The 19,201-nt window shown below is 40.8% G+C and overlaps 1 protein-coding gene across 5 annotated transcripts in view; it reads right to left on the bottom strand.

Annotated features, from left to right (window-relative positions):
- The window catches only part of numb (NUMB endocytic adaptor protein), a 42,737-nt gene that overhangs the window by 10,053 nt on the left and 13,483 nt on the right, over window positions 1–19,201 (bottom strand). For all 5 annotated transcript variants that reach the window (XM_061794575.1, XM_061794577.1, XM_061794573.1 and 2 more), the window contains 2 exons: window positions 11,035–11,171; window positions 5,054–5,128 (listed from right to left, as the gene is read on the bottom strand). In XM_061794575.1, coding sequence (XP_061650559.1) covers window positions 5,054–5,128; window positions 11,035–11,160 — 201 coding nt within the window. In that variant the 5' untranslated portion in view covers window positions 11,161–11,171. The remainder of the gene's footprint in view (window positions 1–5,053; window positions 5,129–11,034; window positions 11,172–19,201) is intronic.

Genomic DNA, 19,201 nt, shown 5'->3' with positions numbered 1-19,201 from the left:
CACCACACAGACACACACACACACACACAGGAAGTGCACAAATCATCCAACGGCCATAAAAACGAGTAGGAAGGTGAAGCCTGGACAGATAGCGCTCAAAAGAATGAAACCAACTAAACCAGTCCTGACCATAGAGTGGTCTGTCTTATTGTGTGGAACCTAGGGCTTGGCAATTTGGCCTTAAAATAAAAGCCTTGATTATTTATTTTTTTCCACCACAACAACAACAACAAATGTTCAACAATTTAACATCATAAACTAATCCATCAGAGTGCATGGCTAGGCTGGTTAGTATGTCTGTCACCAAGTCCCACTCCCTCTAGCTTTCTTATGTTTACTCGTGTAAAGTTTTACAGGTGAGGCAAGGCGAACTCGGCAAAATACTTGCGGCTTGGAAGAACATACCTTGGGTCAAACGTTTCTAACATGGATAAATCACTGCTTTTGCAACGAATAAATTGGCACCACGTCTTTGGTGATGTTCAGTATGATCGATTGCCTTCCACTGGGCTCCTTTCTCGTCATACGGAAAACAATTTGAAAATGATGCCGTTCGGGTTATCTGTTTCTTAGCAAGAATTTAACTCGCTAATCACTTTCAAAAATAGTAGTTGCTAGTAGAGCTGTGCAATATGGACACAATTTTATATCCCATATAGGTAATTTTATATCCTGATATATTTTACCTTATAAATACATTAATGGAAATTTTCTGTTATCTTTTCTCAAATTATTTAGAAAATACATATTTTATATAGACCACACAATTAAACTGACAAAAGATTAACAAAAATAAACAAAAGATCCAGTGGCTGAATAACTACCATTCAAAATATCTGATAGTACAACCATTTTTCAAGGAATCCAGCAAAGTGCAAAGATTTTAATAAATACAAAACAGAGCTTCAAGTAACATTCAAATACACTTAACATTTATCCAGTAAAAGTATTACTCAGCAGAGGAAAAGAAATCAGAGGATTCCCTAAGTAGTGGCAAGGTATAGCTAACCATACAAATGATAAAGATTACACTGTACGATAGACTTTTTAATATTGTATATATCGTTATATCGCACAGCTTTAGTTGTGTAGTAGTGGTTGGAAAAGTCTTCAATAGAAAGACCGTATCTGGAAGGTTTACTGTGATTCCGAGTCAGACTCAAAGGTGGTGTGAATCTGATTTCTGAGTGTTGATCAGTCAGGCAGGGGGGGTGATGGAGGTCAAGTTCAGGCCGCCCAAAAGAAACCAGATGCAGGCTAGTCTTTACTCTAGACCTTTAATCCCCTCCTCCCTCCTTGGTCCCCGCCGGTAAGCCGTGCCACTCGGCTCCTGTTACACGCCGGCCGGGGGCGGAGTCGTGTTAATGCATGATTTAACATGTTAACCAGCAAGTCAGCTTGTTAGTGACACATGCAGATGATGATGGTGATGGCTACTGGTTAGCTGTGGTTAGCCAAGTTGAGGGTCAAGGGTGGGAAAATTACTTAAAAGGCTGGGAAAATGGGAGGGGGCGGGGTTGGAATTGAAGCATTTCTGGACAACACCACAATTTAAACCTGCTTACAAAGACAAAAAAAATATAACACACCAACAAAACTTAATACAATATTTGAGCTTTTTAAGTTATGAAAGTGTGAATGATCTGTGGGTAGGAAGGAAAGTGGAGGTTTGAGAGGTAAAGTAGGTAAAAAGGACACTTTATTAGACCACCTTACAACCTCTTTAATAAACTTTTTAGCCTGTCCTGTGTAAAAAGCATATAAATCATCAATTTGTTTTGCGGGTTCTCTGTGTCAAAGAGGCTATTGATTCTACTATAACAGAAAACCAAATGCTGACACGCCAAGAAGGAATCCCATGAACATCGTTGGCACTGAATGCTAATTGCAGCAATATCTTCAAGTTTATTCGCAATCCAATTATTCCATTAATCGCTTCAGCCCTAGTTATTTTTTTTATTTTTGTTTTTGCAGGTTCTCCATGTAAAAGAGGCAACTGATTCTACGATAACAGGACTCTAATGGAGCTTCGTTAGCACTGAATTCCAAGTGTGGAAATATCCTGCCTTAAAGAGGAAAAAAAATAAAATCCATAAAATCCCGAATTTGAGGGATTTTGTTCTGATATTTTTAGAGGTTGAAGTGGGTATAAGGAAGGATGTCCACATAAATTTGGGGGATGACTGGTCGCAGTTTTGTGACATTAAGCTTTTTCTCTATAGTGATAGAGAAAATGGAGAGGAAAAGGCTTAACGTCCATAAAAATCCTACATATTTGAGATTTCGTTCTGATATTTTCAGAGGTTGAAGTGGACATAAGGAAAGATTATCCACATATATTTTGGTGACAATTGGTCACAGGTGTCGCACATAAAGCTTTTTTTTTTAAATTTTTTATTTTTTTTACTTTAAGCGTTTTAGACTGTCCCGACACAGGCACACAAACGTTTGATTAAAAAAAATAAAATTACATCAATGCATGCACACAGATCAGAATATTTCTTTGAAAAAAACAAATAAAATATGAATAATACTTCATGTTTTGAGCATATGGATAACAGCAAATTGGATAGCAGCAAATTGTATAGCAGCGTTACAGAAAGGTAGAAGGGTTTGCCTGATTTTTTGGGGTGCACATTATACTCAAGAGTGTATAAATGAGCAATTTCGGTATATATATTATAATAGTCTTTTTTTTGTTGGTTCTCTGTACAGTAGCTACAATTCCATAGTGCAGGTAAAGAACAAGAGCAAAAATAGAATCGGTCCTTTGATAGTTTTAACACAAACCTGGACCCAGACTAAAACCAAGTACAAGAAGCGACATCACAGCCAAGAAGCGACATCACAGCAGGGGCAGCGTGGACGTCGGTTAGTCACAGGACACAGAGTCATGATAAAACTACTGCGACTCCCAGCAATACAATAGAGTCATTGGGAAGACCAGCTCGCCAGATAGGCAACAACGTAATGACAAAAGTTAGCACATTAAAGCATCAATGAGGATGAACCAGGACCTTGTAACTGCGCATTAGCCACTTGAAAAACAATAAATGCCTGCTTTAAATAGACTTGTCTTATTTCTACACTCTGGAAAAAAGGTAGTAAATGTAATGGCATCAGTTACACGTACACACGAGCACACACAGACACACACACACAGACATACAACAAGCACGCACAAACACAAACCCCTAATGTCATGACTGTACTGTACAACCACAGCTGGGTTTCCAGGCCTCATCACGAGCCACAATAATGTCATTAGGTCGAGGGCAGAGAGACAGTCAGTGCCCGCAGAAAGACTGCATGCTCCGTGGTGTCCAATGACACCAACTCGATAAAAGAGCGTGCGGCCTCGGGCTTCATGTGACCTCATCAAGCGTCGACGCGTACGTGCTGCTACCGCTTGTGTGCTCGTGGGGGATATTGCGCAGAAATTCTACACTTGCGAGTGTGTGATTCTTTGTCTTTCATACATGTTATGAATGTGTGTACATTCTCACACATGCACGCACGTGGACACACACACACACACACACACTCTCCTCTCAGGCCATACGACTGTGTGTCTGTGTTCTGACTGATACGGACATTTACGTGTGCCACTGTCCACTTAAATACACTCACAATGCTTTAAAATGTGCCAACTTTCTTTCTGCCTTCTGAGGTAGCATTAGAAACAGAGGCGGGATGATGCCTGTGTGCAAAGGAATTCTGCAGAAAAGAACACACAAGCATCTTCCACAGTGGCCATCTAACCCGGCAATTTCCTGGCTCGATGTGGGCAATGAATCCCAAATGCAGCAATATCCCGCCTTTGCTTAGTTCTGTGTAAAATAAGTCAAAGTGGCTGATATACCCTTTTTGCTGAGTTCTGTGTAAAAGGCATATTAAACTACTGTTTTTTTTTGGGGGGGGGGGGGGTCGCTTGCTAAAAGAAACTACCAAATATTTTGAAATATAACAGAAAGCTTATGGCAGACCTGCAAAGCGTGAATTCCTTGAGTTTCTTTGGCACTGAATCCCAATCCCTGTATAAAACAGGCCACTGATTCAACTATAACAGAAAGCTAATTGCCAACACCCAAAGCAGAAATTCCCTGAACTTTGTTGGCAGCGCATCCCGCTTTTGCTGGGTTGTCCAACTCAACAGTTCAACTGTGAATCAAATACTACTACCATGACGAAAATGGATGCTACTTTGTCTAGCATCTTTCTTAGGCCTTTACATCCCTAAAGGAACCATCTCACTGGCGGAGACGTCGCGGCGTCTCAGAAGACTAAAATATTGCTTGCGCTCTCACCAGGGTGCCGTCTCGCGGAGACCCAACGCAAGGAAACAGGCTTGGCCTTAGTAATAATAAAGAACTCACAACTATGCTGGATAAGCACTGATGCGAACAGAGCCTCTCAAGGTCTTATACAGTAGAGGTTGGGGGACTCATGTCCAACCCAAGGTGGTTCACCAGGCACCGTCTCAGTCACCCCCCCCCACAAAAAAAAGAAAGAAAAAAAAGAAATCAGGAAAACTGAAATAGTGAAAACCAATTTAGAGCAATAATTCCACAATTCAGTACTACATAGTTCTCAGTCTTAGCATGTTTTCAGCAATAATCTACAGAAATGCATTATATTTAGAAAAAAAAAACAACAACAACAAAAATAAATAAAATAAAAATAAATAAATAAATAAATCGGTGAATTCACATCACAGGGTGTAAACTTTGACCGTGACGCCTTAATCCTCCTGAACGCACGTTGTGATCACAGAGAGAAAGATACCCCAAAGCCGAGCTTTGAGTTTACGACCGGAGCGGGGATCTCGACCGACAACATCCCCCCCACACTTCTCCCCTACCGAACCTGGTAGAATTAATGCGCCGGAAAGAGTGAGAGGGAGGAAGAGACACCCCAAGGGAATGTTGGTACATCGTGATAGTTGACGAAGAACAGTCACTTAAGCGGGAAACACCAGCAAAGAAAATGTGATGCACACTGACAAGACAAAGGGGGAGCTTCCTCTTTTGGGGATTTTCCCAGGAATACGTACAGTCTTCAGCCGCTTGACCGCGTCCTCACAGATGTGCATCCCCCGCGACTCCTCCACCTCCACGTGTCCCAAGTACTGCGGGAAGAACCACACACAGACACACACAGAAAAGTGAGTAACGGCGCGGCAAAGGCTTCCCGAGGTGCGGCAAGATTAAATAAGGCCGTGATAATAAAAGTGCGCAATGAGGTTGGTTATTTCAGTGAGTCTTGCTCGCCACTGGCATGTTGGCACCACTGATTTATACACATAACTAAATACAATCACGAGGTCAGTCATAGTTCAGACAATCCCTTGCTGCTTCTGGAGGACTGAGGGACAAAATTGAGTCGCTACATTTAGCGAGAGCACACGCGAGAGCGCCTACGTGAAATATGAAAAAGAGTCAGGGCTTGTATAAGAGACTTAAGCAGACTGGCCTGAGTACAATAGGCAAAGAACACAGTGTCTCATCTTGTGTTCTCTATCAAAAATATGTTTAATCCTAATCCCAGATTAAAACACCATAGTCTCTTTCACGCAGCACTTGGGGAGTAGATGTATCATGGCAGGAAATTTGCACAGTGCACGTCAGAGGAAAATATAACGTTTCAAACTAGAACGGCACTTGGCAGAACAATCATAATCCATCATGACGTTCACTGTCTGTTCCACTCCAGTCCCAAATGTTGCAGTGACGCATATTACAGTCTTTCCACCGCGGCTCCATCTACTAGATCTTTTGGGTCACTGCGCCATTTGGTCCCAAATGCAAGCAGACTGCAACAAGCAAAGGTGAAAATAGATCGAGACGTTTATCTGGATCTGCAACGAAATTCTGCACCACTTGTCACCCCTCTACAATGTTTGCATGAAACGTCTCCCTCTAACTTCTGACTAACTAAAGAAGAAAATTACCAACAAACCAACAAGCTCTGCTGCGGGGACCTTTCCGATTGTGGAGTGTCAAACGTTTGTTGACATTTATTTTATTTTTTTTGCAGAGATGTGAGATGTAAATTATTATTTATTTTATGTAAAGTTTGCATTCATGTCTCACACAAACACAGAGAGGATGGAAAAACTAAATTCCACTTTAAAGGATATGTAGAGATTCATTAATTTCATTCTTCTCTAAAGGTGACCTGACATTGCACTTTTGCACATGAACATGAGACGGAGCCAACTCCTCAAGACTTTTCCTGCCCAAGTTTCCTCTGGCTGCGCTGCACCGCAGGATCAGGCACAGAGCGTCAGGAACGAGCCTTCCCCTCTGACGGGCTTTCGCCAGCCTGCCTTCTTGTGCGTGTCACCCGGGAGCGCCAGCAGCCATTGTAAGGCCGAGAGGAAGTCCTTACCCTTTCCTCGCAGATACACAGCAAGTGACGCCGACCCTCAGCGGACCACCCCGCCGCGCTATTTCCAGAGTGTGACGCCACGGTAGTGAGTCACGGTGAATTATAATGCACACAGTCAGAGCGTTTGCACACAAGGATGTCGCTGATGTGACGAAGCGGCCTTGGGTTGAGAGGACCATCAGAAGCATCGAAAGGGGCTTGGACGTCGGGGGGGGGGTCGTGACAGATGCCTCACTTAAATGTCCTTCACAGGCCTTCACTTAACACGCGCAGGTAGTGTTGGCAAGTAGTACTCACGTCCTACATGTGACAACTAGCTAAAGATCAAACTTACCAAATAATGAGCTTACTAACAACTGGCAACAAACTAATCAACCGACCAATAGCCAATAAACTATCCAACCGTCATTGTACTCACTAACGACTAACCAACTGATTTAAATCATCAAAAACCAAACTAAGTAACTAACCAAACACAACAATCTATGAACTAAGTAAAAAAAGAGCTAAACTAACAAACAGACAAAAAACAACCAACAAACGTTTTGACCGACAACTAAATTGAACTAACCAACTGATTTATCGACCAAACAGCAAACAAACTAACCAAACAATTGACTTACTCACCAACTGACTTATTCACATACAAACAACCTAACCAATAAACTAAAGCACTACCCAAGAGCCAATAAACTACCAAACCAAGAGCCAACAAACTAACAAACCACCAAATGTACTAATTGACAACTTACGAAGTGACTTACTAATCAAACTAACAGAACAAGTGAGCTACTAACCGAACACCAAAGTAAGTAAGTAAGTAACAAATGCAGAGATGTGAGCTGAAGATACATTTCAATAAAGCACAACACAATCACTTTCAACATGTGGAATTCCCAGTAAATCGGGGCCGCATACTACATGTGACAACAACTTCCCGTATTCCTAATATGCCTGGGCTATGGTATAAAAACATCACAGCCAAAGATTTGCTAAAAACAATAAAGTTTAGCAGTTTGAACATTACATATCTTGTCTTTGTAGCATATTCAATTAAATATAGATTGAACATTATTTGCAAATCATTGTATTCTGTTTTTATTTATGTTTAGCACAACGTCCCAACTTCATTGGAATTGGGGTTGTAAATGATTTTAGTGAATGGCTGCAATATAACAGAGTGAAAAATTTAAGGGGGTCTGGATACTTTCCATACCCACTGTATGCCACTAACCGACTAAGAATAAAACAAAATCAAGAATCAACGTGAGCAATCAAATCTGCGAGTGAACTACCCTGCCATTCCCACCGCATCCAACTCCATCCATTGGCCGCCTGGCAACGCATTTTAATGAAACCACTTGTTTTAAATGGCCTTGAACGGTGAGTAAGATGTTTACGAAATGTCAGCGTGACTCTGATGCATGAATGGCAGCTCATTGAAACACAGCAGACCATGCACCGTGCTCCCACTTGAAGCGCAAGAAGCCAAGATCAACTCTCCTCCCTGCCGAATGGTCGACCCTCGGTGTAGCAGTGGGAAGATAATTCCACTGCAACTATTCCAATCCCACACAACATTACGCTTTCTGAAGGCACGTCGGGAAGGCGCGGGTAGGTTTGGTGGGGGAGAGTAGCATGTTCGGTTGCAGGGGAAGAACACCAAGGCAGCGACGGAAAAAAAAATAAAGTGTCAAAGCGTGAGCCGCAGAAGCACAAGGAGCACAAAAGAGCACAAAGAGGACCGTGACAAATCTGAATTGAGCAATTTATTTTTTGCATTGTTCCCCCCCTCCTCCCCTGCATTGGACTTAGGGGATGACATTTTCACCACTTTTACAAGCACTCAGGGGGATTTTACTTGTGCTGAAAATCAAGTTTAACAGAGCTGCTTTTCTGGTTATTTCATGTTAAAGGCAAAAAATTGAAGCATACCTTCAAGGTCTCTATATATATATTGGGGGAGAAACTGTTTATTTAAAATGTTTTATAACACGTATGATCGTCATACAACATATGGTAAGAACGTGCACTTTAATTCAGAGAATGTTTACATGTAGGTGATGCTTTTTTGGTTAGCAACTGAGTTTAAACACATACAGTGGGTATGGAAAGTATTCAGACGCCCTTAAATGTCACTCTGTTATATTGCAGTCATTTGCTAAAAACATTTAAGTTTATTTTTTCCTCATGAATGTACATACAGCACTCCATATTGACAGAAAAAGACGCAATTGTTGAAATTTTTGCAGATTTATTAAAAAAGAAAAACTGAAATATCACACACCCTTAAGTATTCAGACCCTTTGCTGTGACACTCATAGTTAACTCGGAGGATCTCCATTTCTTCTGATCATCCTTGAGATGGTTCTACACCTTCATTGGAGTCCAGCAGTGTTTGATTATACTGATTGGACTTGATTGGGAAAGCCACAAACCGGTCTATATAGGACCTTACCGCTCACAGTGCATGTCAGAGCAAATGAGAATCATGAGGTCCAAGGAACTGCCTGAAGACCTCAGAGACAGAATTGTGGCAAGGCACAGATCTGGCCAAGGTTACAAAAATATTTCTGCTGCACTTAAGGTTCCTTAGAGCAAAGTGGCCTCCATAATCCTTAAATGGAAGACGTTTGGGACGACCAGAACCCTTCCTAGAGCTGGCCGTCTGGCCAAACTGAGCAATCAGGGGATAAGAGCTTTGGTGAGAGAGGTAAAGAAGAACCCAAAGATCACTGTGGCTGAGCTCCAGAGATGCAGTCGGTAGATGGGAGAAAATTTTATAAAGTCAACCATTACTGCAGCCCTCCACCAGTCGGGGTTTTATGGCAGAGTGGCCCGACGGAAGCCTCTCCTCAGTCCAGAACACATGAAAGCCCGCATGGAGTTTGCTTAAAAAACACCTGAAGGACTCCAAGATGTTGAGAAATAAGATTCTCTGGTCTGATGAGACCAAGATAGAACCTTTTGGCCTTCATTATAAGCGGCATGTGTGGAGAAAACCAGGCACTGCTCATCACCTGTCCAATACAGTCCCAACAGTAAAGCATGGTGGTGGCAGGCCAGGACGACTGGTTGCAATCGAAGGAAAGGCAAATGCGGCCAAGTACAGGGATATCCTGGACGAAAACCTTCTCTAGAGTACTCAGGACCTCAGACTGGGCCGAAGGTTCACCTACTAACAAGACAATGACCCTAAGCACACAAGGAGTGGCTTGAGAACAACTCAGTGACTGTTCTTGAGTGGCCCAGCCAGAGCCCTGACTTAAACCCAATTGAGCATCTCTGAAGAGACTTGAAAATGGCTGTCCACCAATGTTCCGAATCCAACCTGACAGAACTGGAGAGGATCTGCAAGGAGGAATGGCAGAGGATCCCCAAATCCAGGTGTGAAAAACTTGTTGCATCCTTCCCAAAAAGACTCATGGCTGTATTAGCTCAAAAGGGTGCTTCTACTAAATACTGAGCAAAGGGTATGAATATTGTGTGATGTTTCAGTTTTTCTTTAATAAATCTGCAAAAATTTCAACAATTCCGTTCTTTTCTGTCAATATGGGTGCTGTGTGTACATTAATGAGGGGAAAAAATAACAAATGATTTTAGCAAATGGCTGCAATATAACAAAGACTGGAAATTTTAAGGGGGTCTGAATACTTTCCGTACCCACTGTATGTCTCCCTTGACTAATTGAGGCATGGTGTAAATTTGTCATTTTCATTCATTTGTCATTTTCATTCAGAATCAAGGCAACCTGCTCACTTCCATGTTTCATTATCCGCATTTTTGTCCTTGATGGTCCAGTTTTCATTTCTATGGCGATGAGAGGAAGCGAGCTGTTGCGCTTCTGTTTGCACAAGACAACTTTTGTTGTCAAAATAGAGTCAACTCTCGCTTCCATCGCCCGTCAGTTCACCTGCAGCCGCCACGAGACTAAAATGACGAGTGCTTGTGGGGAAAAAAATTATTATGAAAATCAAGTTTAGAAAATACAGGTTTCACAAAAATAAATGACATTAAAAATGTTTTTTTATTTTTTTTATTTTGTTGGGCAAAATACCAAAAAATGCAAAACAGAGGTGAACTCCTTCACCTGTTTCCAATTAAGCTGTTCACCAATGGAATGTTCCAAACAGGTGATTTTTGAGGATTCCTCCACTTTCCCAGTCTTTTGTTGCCTCTGTCCCATCTTTTTTGGAACATTTTGCAGGCATCAAATTCAGAATTGAGACAATATTTGCAAAAAAAAAAAAAAAACACTGTTCATCAGTTTGAACATTAAATATATTGTCTTTGTAGTGTATTTGTTTGTAGTATGCAATTGAATATAGGATGAAAAGGATTTGCAAAACATTGTATTCTGTTTTTATTTAAGTTTTAAACAACGCCCCAACGTCAATGGAATTGGGGTTCGTAAAACGAGAGCAGGGCAATCACATCAACATCGTGCGCTTACACAATACGCAACATTTTATCCAGACTGCAAAGAGCATGCAACTTTCTGAAGGCTTGTGATTAATCACACGTTACATCCCCGAGTCACAAAGCGCCTCTCTCAGAGGAAGTGCATGTGCCACAATAAGGTCGGCGCTGGAGGAATTTCTGTGTGTGTGTGTGTGTGTGTGTGTGCGTGTGAGCGAGTGTCACCTTGACCGCAAAGCTGCATTTCCCACTACGGACCGCCTCCTCATCAGTCTGCCACTGGTGAGGCCGGCTGGACTCAGGCACGTAGATGTCCTTCTTCCGCCGGAAGCTCTGCCGTAGCTTGTTCATCGCGGAGATCCCTGCAGGAGGTCAGAGCGGGCGCAACGTCAGTGGGGGTGCGACACAAACAGCAGTGATGTAAATAGTATAGTTAGCAAAGAAATGAGTATGTTCTGTTTGTTTGTGCGAGTGTTGGGCGAATAATCAATAATAATTTATTTGTCAGAACAATTTTTATTTTGAGTTAAGTTAAGTTTTTTGCAGCTTCCGTAGTTAAAAGCGCATCCCTGCTTGGCTAAGAACAGAGTGGCGCTAATTTAAAAAAAAGAATAGTATGGTTTGCAGACTTTGCAAATATTTTCAAATCTTGTTTAGTATTAGCAAAAATAAAGCAAATCCCAGGGAGGACCAACAAAAAAAAAAAAAAAAAAAAAAAAAAGAGCAAAACTTATGAACAACATTATTTGCTTTGTTTCCCCCGTATAAGCGAAAGGGGGAGTACAATTATCAAAATTGGAAATCAGATCTTTGTGGGAATTATTATTTTATTTATTTTTTTAAATCTGACACTATATTGCCCATTCCTACTCTGTATACAACTAAACTGCACAGAATCAAAGTGCAAGGCTAATACAGTGGGTCAGTTTCAGATTTAGGTAATGACAACACATTCACACTACTAGTTAAAAGGTGTCACCAACATGAAAACCAAAGAGCTGTCGGGTGGGGGGGGGGGGGTGGGGGGAGTCATTGTGAAGCTGAGAGGCGATGGAAAATCAAATCAGAGCCACTACAAATTATGTGTGTGTGAAGCTAAACAAACAACAAAAACATGCTTACAAAAAGTATCCATACTTTGACGGCATTTCCCCAAAAACAACATGGTGCATTTTTTACATGTTTTTGTCAAGTTTTGACACAATGTCACGGGACAGCGATGTGACACACATTTACTACTCTGGGATCAATAGATATTGAGCTGCCAAATACAACTTTAGACTCACTGAATGAGTGTGTGACATGATCAATAATAGCTTTACACAGTTAATGATGAAACGTGAGGATTCATGGGTGACTTGAGCGTTACCTCATTTAGTATAGAACTGTGATTCACAACTGGTGGGTCAGGACCCAAAAATGGACCCATTTTGGGTGGGTCGCGGACAGCTCGTCAAAAAATTATGTATTTGTATTCAGATGTTTTCGGTACAGTACAGAGGTGTACCAAGTTCCCACACGGAACATAGGAGTAAAGCAACAAGAAATGTTTACTCTGTAAACAAATACAGTGCAGCTCAGCCTCTGGCTGGCGGACATCTTCTGTCTATATGCATTTGGTGGTAAATCAAACTCATTTGAAACAACTTAATTGGTAAATACATCTTCTGCTTTATAATGTAAATAATTTTTTTGATACATTTATAAACTTTAATACAATAAATCGAGTCATACTGAATATCGACATTAGGAAAAATATCATATCATCCAATTTAGGCCATATCACCCAGCACTAGGTGTTTGGCGCAAAAACTTTGAGAACCACTGCTCTACATGATTCTCTTCTCGACTTTGCAGGGAGAGTAGTAGGCACCAAAGAGACCCAATTAAAAATCAGCTGATCCAAATGAGAAGTGAGAGGTGCGGCCATCTTTGAAGGACGGGCTCATGTCTGGATCGGCGACTCGTAACCGGGGGAGCAGAAGTCACTGAGCCGTAGCATTCCGGCGTCTTCTAGCCGCTAACGTTTTGAGCGGTTAGGGATCTGAGGGAATTAAGAGATCTTTTAATCCAGGGGAGTTGAGTGTCTGCGCGCACACACACACGCACACACACACACCTAGTAGTAACTACACACAACCAACGAGCCACTTTGTATAATGAAACCCATTCTGCGAGGCGGGCTGGTCTTTTGAGGTGAGACACTCGCTCTTATCTGCTCTGGCCAGATCGGAGCTCTGCACAATGGAGTATTCGGCCCTGACACACAAACACATCAAACATCTCACTTGGAGGAGGAGGGGTGGGGGGGAGAGAAAACCAAAGGTAGACTGTGGAATCACGGGATATCTCAAGACATTTTGGAGCTTTTTGTGAAAAAGGTGGCTTTTATCTTCCCATTCCAGTCTTGGTGCTACAATGTCTAGCCACCAAACATTGTGTTTGGTATCCTGAAACAGGGAACCCGAAATGTGGTACTCTTCACTCCTTTTGACCAAGGACATGCTAATAGCTATATAGCATAGTAAACGGTACTATTGGGTGGAAACAGGACTGGACAAGCAACATTAAAACAACAACAAAATGAATTTTGATACAATTTTTATTTAACTTTTATGAGCAATACATTTTAATTGAATCATTATTTATGGAAGTTTTTTATTTTCTTATAGGGTGCAAGGATGAAAACAGGCTACCTTTGATAACAAGCACACAGCAGCTAGCTGGCTAGCCACTAGCAGGATACACTGCTTGGTATCGTCAGCCTAAAAAAAACACGTTTTTATACGTATTTTTCCTGACAATCATGGTTGATTACCATATGTTGAGGTCCTGAAAAACAGGATTCTGCATTTAAGGTACACACACTTGAACTCGTCATCACGTTCTGCAAACTCGTGGAGGATCAATTCCCACAACATCCCCAAAGCAAAGTTTTGCTTCTCGATAAAGCATTCGCCATTTCTGTTGGTTTCTTGACGTAATTCAGTTTTTTTTCCCCAGGATCTATAGAAAACATTAACAAATAGTAATAAAATGACTCTTAACAGACAGTTTTGCACCAGAAACGTAAATCTGTTAACAGTCACCAGATATGTATAGGTATATACGACACGCCCCTTTTGAGCTGTGCGCCTACAGCGACGCTAAGATGGTGGGAGTGAAAATCGGCAGTGCATTCCAGTGTCTGGAGAGCAAGAAAACCAAAACACTGAGGATGTACACTGATTTGGATATATGAAGAAGAAAGCAGTAATTAGCATTCTTACAGGTTGTGAAGCTGCAACATTTACGCAAGTGACACACATGCCAGCGTCTTCGTATGCGGCGGCACAAGCACGTTACAGTCCAGTGTTTGCAAACAAGATGTTCACGTTGCCTCGCACCTCCCTCGTTTATTTAGGTCACATCATATTAGACCTCAGTGTAGTGTCGCCGCCAACATGCAGAGCCTGTTTGTACACGGTCGTGGTTATATTTACTACACAGCGACACTTCCCTTGTGGCGTCGTAGTGCTTATAAGTACATCTGGTTGTTACAGGATGACGGTGCGCTCTTCCTTCCTGTTCGAAGACGAAGATGCGCAGCGAGACAAAAAACAGATTTAGCCGCGGGGGTAAAATCGGGGCTTGGCAGGTGGATCGGAATGAATCATGTGAGGCGCTTTGGCCGTCGGCCACGCAGCGAGAGGACCTGTTCAATCACACCTGTGAAAAAAGGAAGCAAGTAAGGGAAGCATGATAAAAGGTTTCGGTTAAGGCTTATTTTTCCAATGCACCGTGGCCTTTTGTTTACACCAACAAAGTCAAACTCAAAGCCGGTGGGGGCAGATCCGGCCGCCACATTGTTTTATATGGTCCACTGAAGCAAATAAAGCGCATCTACTTCATGTATTTTGCGAAATGGAGTTGTTCTTTGTTTGACACCCCTACTTCATCTGCAAATGTTTTTTGCTCTTAAAAGCTTTTTGCACCAAAAAAAGCATCAGGGAGCTGCAAAAACAGTTTGGCGTTAGAGGAATTCTGAATTACCACTGAAAGCCCAAATAAATGGATCCCTGTACTTCCTTGTTCTTGGCCAAGCCACGAAATTACGGCTGGACAAATACCAATACTAGGTATCGGGCAGAAACCGCCCTTAGTTCAAGGTATCGGGTACATGTGACGGGTGCCAATACCAGCCACCGATAACTAAGGCCAAAAATTCTGCCATTGAGTAAGTCCTCCTCGCCAGTAGTTGGTGCTACACTGCGGCGATTTAAAAGATCGGCGAATCTCCAACTGTGTAAGAAAGAAAGAAAGAAAGAAAGAAAGAAAGGTCTCGGGTTCACAATTATCAGTCATTGTGCTAATTGAAAATTTATGTATCAAAAGTACCAGTGGTTTCGGTACTTAGTATCAGTATCGGCGAGTACTCAAGAGTTAATACTAGACCAACATTAGCTATTGTAAAGCAAAGCGGCGCAATTTATATCGCGCATTTCATCCACAAGGTAACGCAATGTGCTTTAGATGATTAAAAGCATTTAAAAACAAAGGAAAAAAAAACAGCTTATAAACATTTAAAACTATGAGAAAAAAATAAAAGTACAATTAATTAATTTCAGCGAAAAGCTTTGACAACGTAGCGTTGTCCATCTGTGTAGGACAGTGTTTCCCCAACTTTTTTGAGCCAGAGCACGCATTTTAGATTAGAAAGATTTCCTGGCACATCACCAAACAAAAATGTCACAAAGGGATATATACTGAAATAACGATGATCCTGTCATAATTTAATCACAAATTGGTTTAGTGTGAAATCTGGGACAGTTTAGTTGAACACAAAGCCGATGCACTCGCAGGATGTTGACTTATTCTCTTGCATGAATGGCAACGGGTGCATACACAGGTTTATTTTACCTTCAGCATTTTAATGGAAGAACATTTAGTTGTTCTGCTTTCCACGATACAGTCAATTGCTGGCATATACATGGACAGATGAACAAAGATAAATTGGTAATTAAAGTAACATTCAGACATTTCCACTGAAATTGGATCATTTCCCACGGCAGCACTGATGGATCTCTGTGAGCGACGCGCTGCGACACATCTGCCACCACCGTGCTCCCCGACCCCATGGGCTCCGGAGGCTACATGGTTGATTCTGCCAGTAGCATATGCTTGCCTCAAAGATTAAGCCATGCAAGTCTAAGTACACACAGGCCTGTACGGTGAAACTGCGAATAGCTTGCTAAAAAAAAAAAAGGTTCCTTTGCTCGCTCTGCTGTTATGCTTCATTAAAAAATACATAAATAAATAAAAAGAACCTGGCCCTCATGTTAAAACACTGTCCCGAGTAAAGAAAAGTGATGATGTCATAATCTGTCATTTCAGTTGTCCTGGCAGTTTTTATTTTAGAACTCAATGCATTGCAGGCTACATTTACAGTACTGAGAGTGAAATGTGTGGCAAGGAAGAAAAACCATGCAGTTTACAGTTTCAGTGATGACAAGGAAGTTGTTACTCTAAGAAGGGTTATATCTGGGTGAAACTTTTGTGGTTTTGAACAGTATTTGATTTAAAAAAAAAAAAAAAAAACATTTTTATCGCAATTGCAAGCCATAATTGCATTATCAAGTATCGGTACTCGGTATCGGCGAGTACTCATATTACCAACATGACAAGTGGCCTCCATCTTTATGGAATTTTCTAAAAAAAACAAAAAAATAAATAAAATAAAACTGAATTAGCACTTCAAAGGCCTCGAAAATCCTACATAAAAAATAAACCCAGGAAAAATAAACCATGGCTTACTAAAATACATGACCTTTTCTGCTTCCCACACTGCTCTGTTGTTCTTTTTGCACTATTTAAGTGGAGTTTTTAAGGCAAGTGACGTCATTTGAAACGTCACGGTAACTGTGACACGCCCATTGGAATTTTGGCCCATACAAGCTTATTGGTGGATATTTTTAACTGAAACTTGTCACCCAATCGAAGAAGGGGTTCCCCGAGTAGCAGACGAAAGGGTCGTGGAAATATCTTATTATGTTATGAAATAATGCTGTTATACTGTTTTACTCTAATTAGAACGCATTTTTATAACCTGATTTTTTTAAATAGGTGATAGCACACAAAAACCTTCCCAAAAAAGCTTTTTTTCCCCTCCCCCGACGATTTTTTTTTTATTTCTTTGCATCATCCGATTTTCAAAGTTCTCGGTGTGGTCCTTGCCATTCCAACCAGATTCAGTATTTGGACCGGCTGTCATTTTTGGGAAATCTTGTCACGTTTTTACTCAAATGTAAATTGGCCTACTTGCACTCGTACTCGATCTAGGGGAAAAAAAGCAATAATGCATCCCTAATTTTATGATGTTAAATTGTTAATTTATTAAGGATTATGTTTACATGTTTTCAAAAAAGGGCAATTTAAAAAAAAATATATTTATAGCCCAGCCATACAATACGGTATCAATACAGTAGCAACAATTCATTTAAAATCCAAACAAATTCGAGTTCTGAGGGTTGACAAAGGGCATCTACAAATATAAACAAACGTACAAGACATAATAGAAGAGTTTAACAAAATAATAAAAACAAAGAAACAGCAGGATTTTTCCCTGTGTTCTACAGAAATAAGCAGGGGGGTGGGGATGACATTTCTGATTCTAGATGTAACACTATTTGAATAATCTCTCCAGGAATGGAAGTCTGATTAATCCTTGCATAACGATGGCAGGGATGAGCGCAGCGGTTGTCTAACAGGCAACGAGATGGATCGAGACCACGGAGGCTACCGTTGCTGCTTTATTTTTTCACACCCAATAAATGGCACGCGACAAAACACAATCCATTTATTGACAGACATCCATCTTCTTGACATCCAGTGATGGATCTCTGTGGGCGACGCGCTGCGACACATCTGCCACCACCATGCTCCCCGACCCCATGGGCTCCGGAGGCTACATGGTTGATTCTGCCAGTAGCATATGCTTGCCTCAAAGATTAAGCCATGCAAGTCTAAGTACACACAGGCCTGTACGGTGAAACTGCGAATAGCTTGCTAAAAAAAAAAATGGTTCCTTTGCTCGCTCTGCCGTTATGCTTCACTAAAAAATACATAAATAAATAAAAAGAACCTGGCCCTCACGTTAAAACACTGTCCCGAGTAAAGAAAAGTGATGATGTCATAATCTGTCATTTCAGTTGTCCTGGCAGTTTTTATTTTAGAACTCAATGCATTGCAGGCTACATTTACAGTACGGAGAGTGAAATGTGTGGCAAGGAAGAAAAACCATGCAGTTTACAGTTTCAGTGATGACAAGGAAATTGTTACTCTAAGAAGGGTTATATCTGGGTGAAACTTTTGTGGTTTTGAACAATATTTGATTTAAATAAAAAAAAAAAACATTTTTATCGCAATTGCAAGCCATAATTGCATTATCAAGTATCGGTACTCGGTATCAGCGAGTACTCATATTACCAACATGACAAGTGGCCTCCATCTTTATGGAATTTTCTAAAAAAAACAAAACCAAAAAAAATAAAACTGAATTAGCACTTCAAAGGCCTCGAAAATCCTACATAAAAAATAAACCCAGGAAAAATAAACCATGGCTTACTAAAATACATGACCTTTTCTGCTTCCCACACTGCTCTGTTGTTCTTTTTGCACTATTTAAGTGGAGTTTTTAAGGCAAGTGACGTCATTTGAAACGTCACGGTAACTGTGACACGCCCATTGGAATTTTGGCCCATTCAAGCTTATTGGTAGATATTTTTAACTGAAACTTGTCAGCCAATCGAAGAAGGGGCTCCCCGAGTAGCAGACGAAAGGGTCGAGGAAATATCTTATTATGTTATGAAATAATGCCGTTATACTGTTTTACTCTAATTAGAAGGCATTTTTATAACCTGATTTTTTTAAATAGGTGATATCACACAAAAACCTTCCCAAAAAAGCTTTTTTTCCCCTCCCCCGACAATTTTTTTTTAATTTCTTTGCATCATCCGATTTTCAAAGTTCTTGGTGTGGTCCTTGCCATTCCAACCAGATTCAGTATTTGGACCGGCTATCATTTTTGGGAAATCTTGTCACGTTTTTACTCAAATGTAAATTGGCCTACTTGCACTCGTACTCGATCTAGGGAAAAAAAAAGCAATAATGCATCCCTAATTTTATGATGTTAAATTGTATGGATTATGTTTACATGTTTTCAAAAAAGGGCAATTTAAAAATATATATATATATATAGCCCAGCCATACAATACGGTATCAATACAGTAGCAACAATTCATTTAAAATCCAAACAAATTTGAGTTCTGAGGGTTGACAAAGGGCATCTACAAATATAAACAAACGTACAAGAAATAATAGAAGAGTTTAACAAAACAATAAAAACAAAGAAACA

The sequence above is a fragment of the Phyllopteryx taeniolatus genome, chromosome 13 (genome assembly GCF_024500385.1).
Source record: "Phyllopteryx taeniolatus isolate TA_2022b chromosome 13, UOR_Ptae_1.2, whole genome shotgun sequence".
Taxonomy (NCBI): Eukaryota; Metazoa; Chordata; class Actinopteri; order Syngnathiformes; family Syngnathidae; genus Phyllopteryx; species Phyllopteryx taeniolatus.
This window is presented reverse-complemented; position numbering and strand designations above follow the sequence as displayed.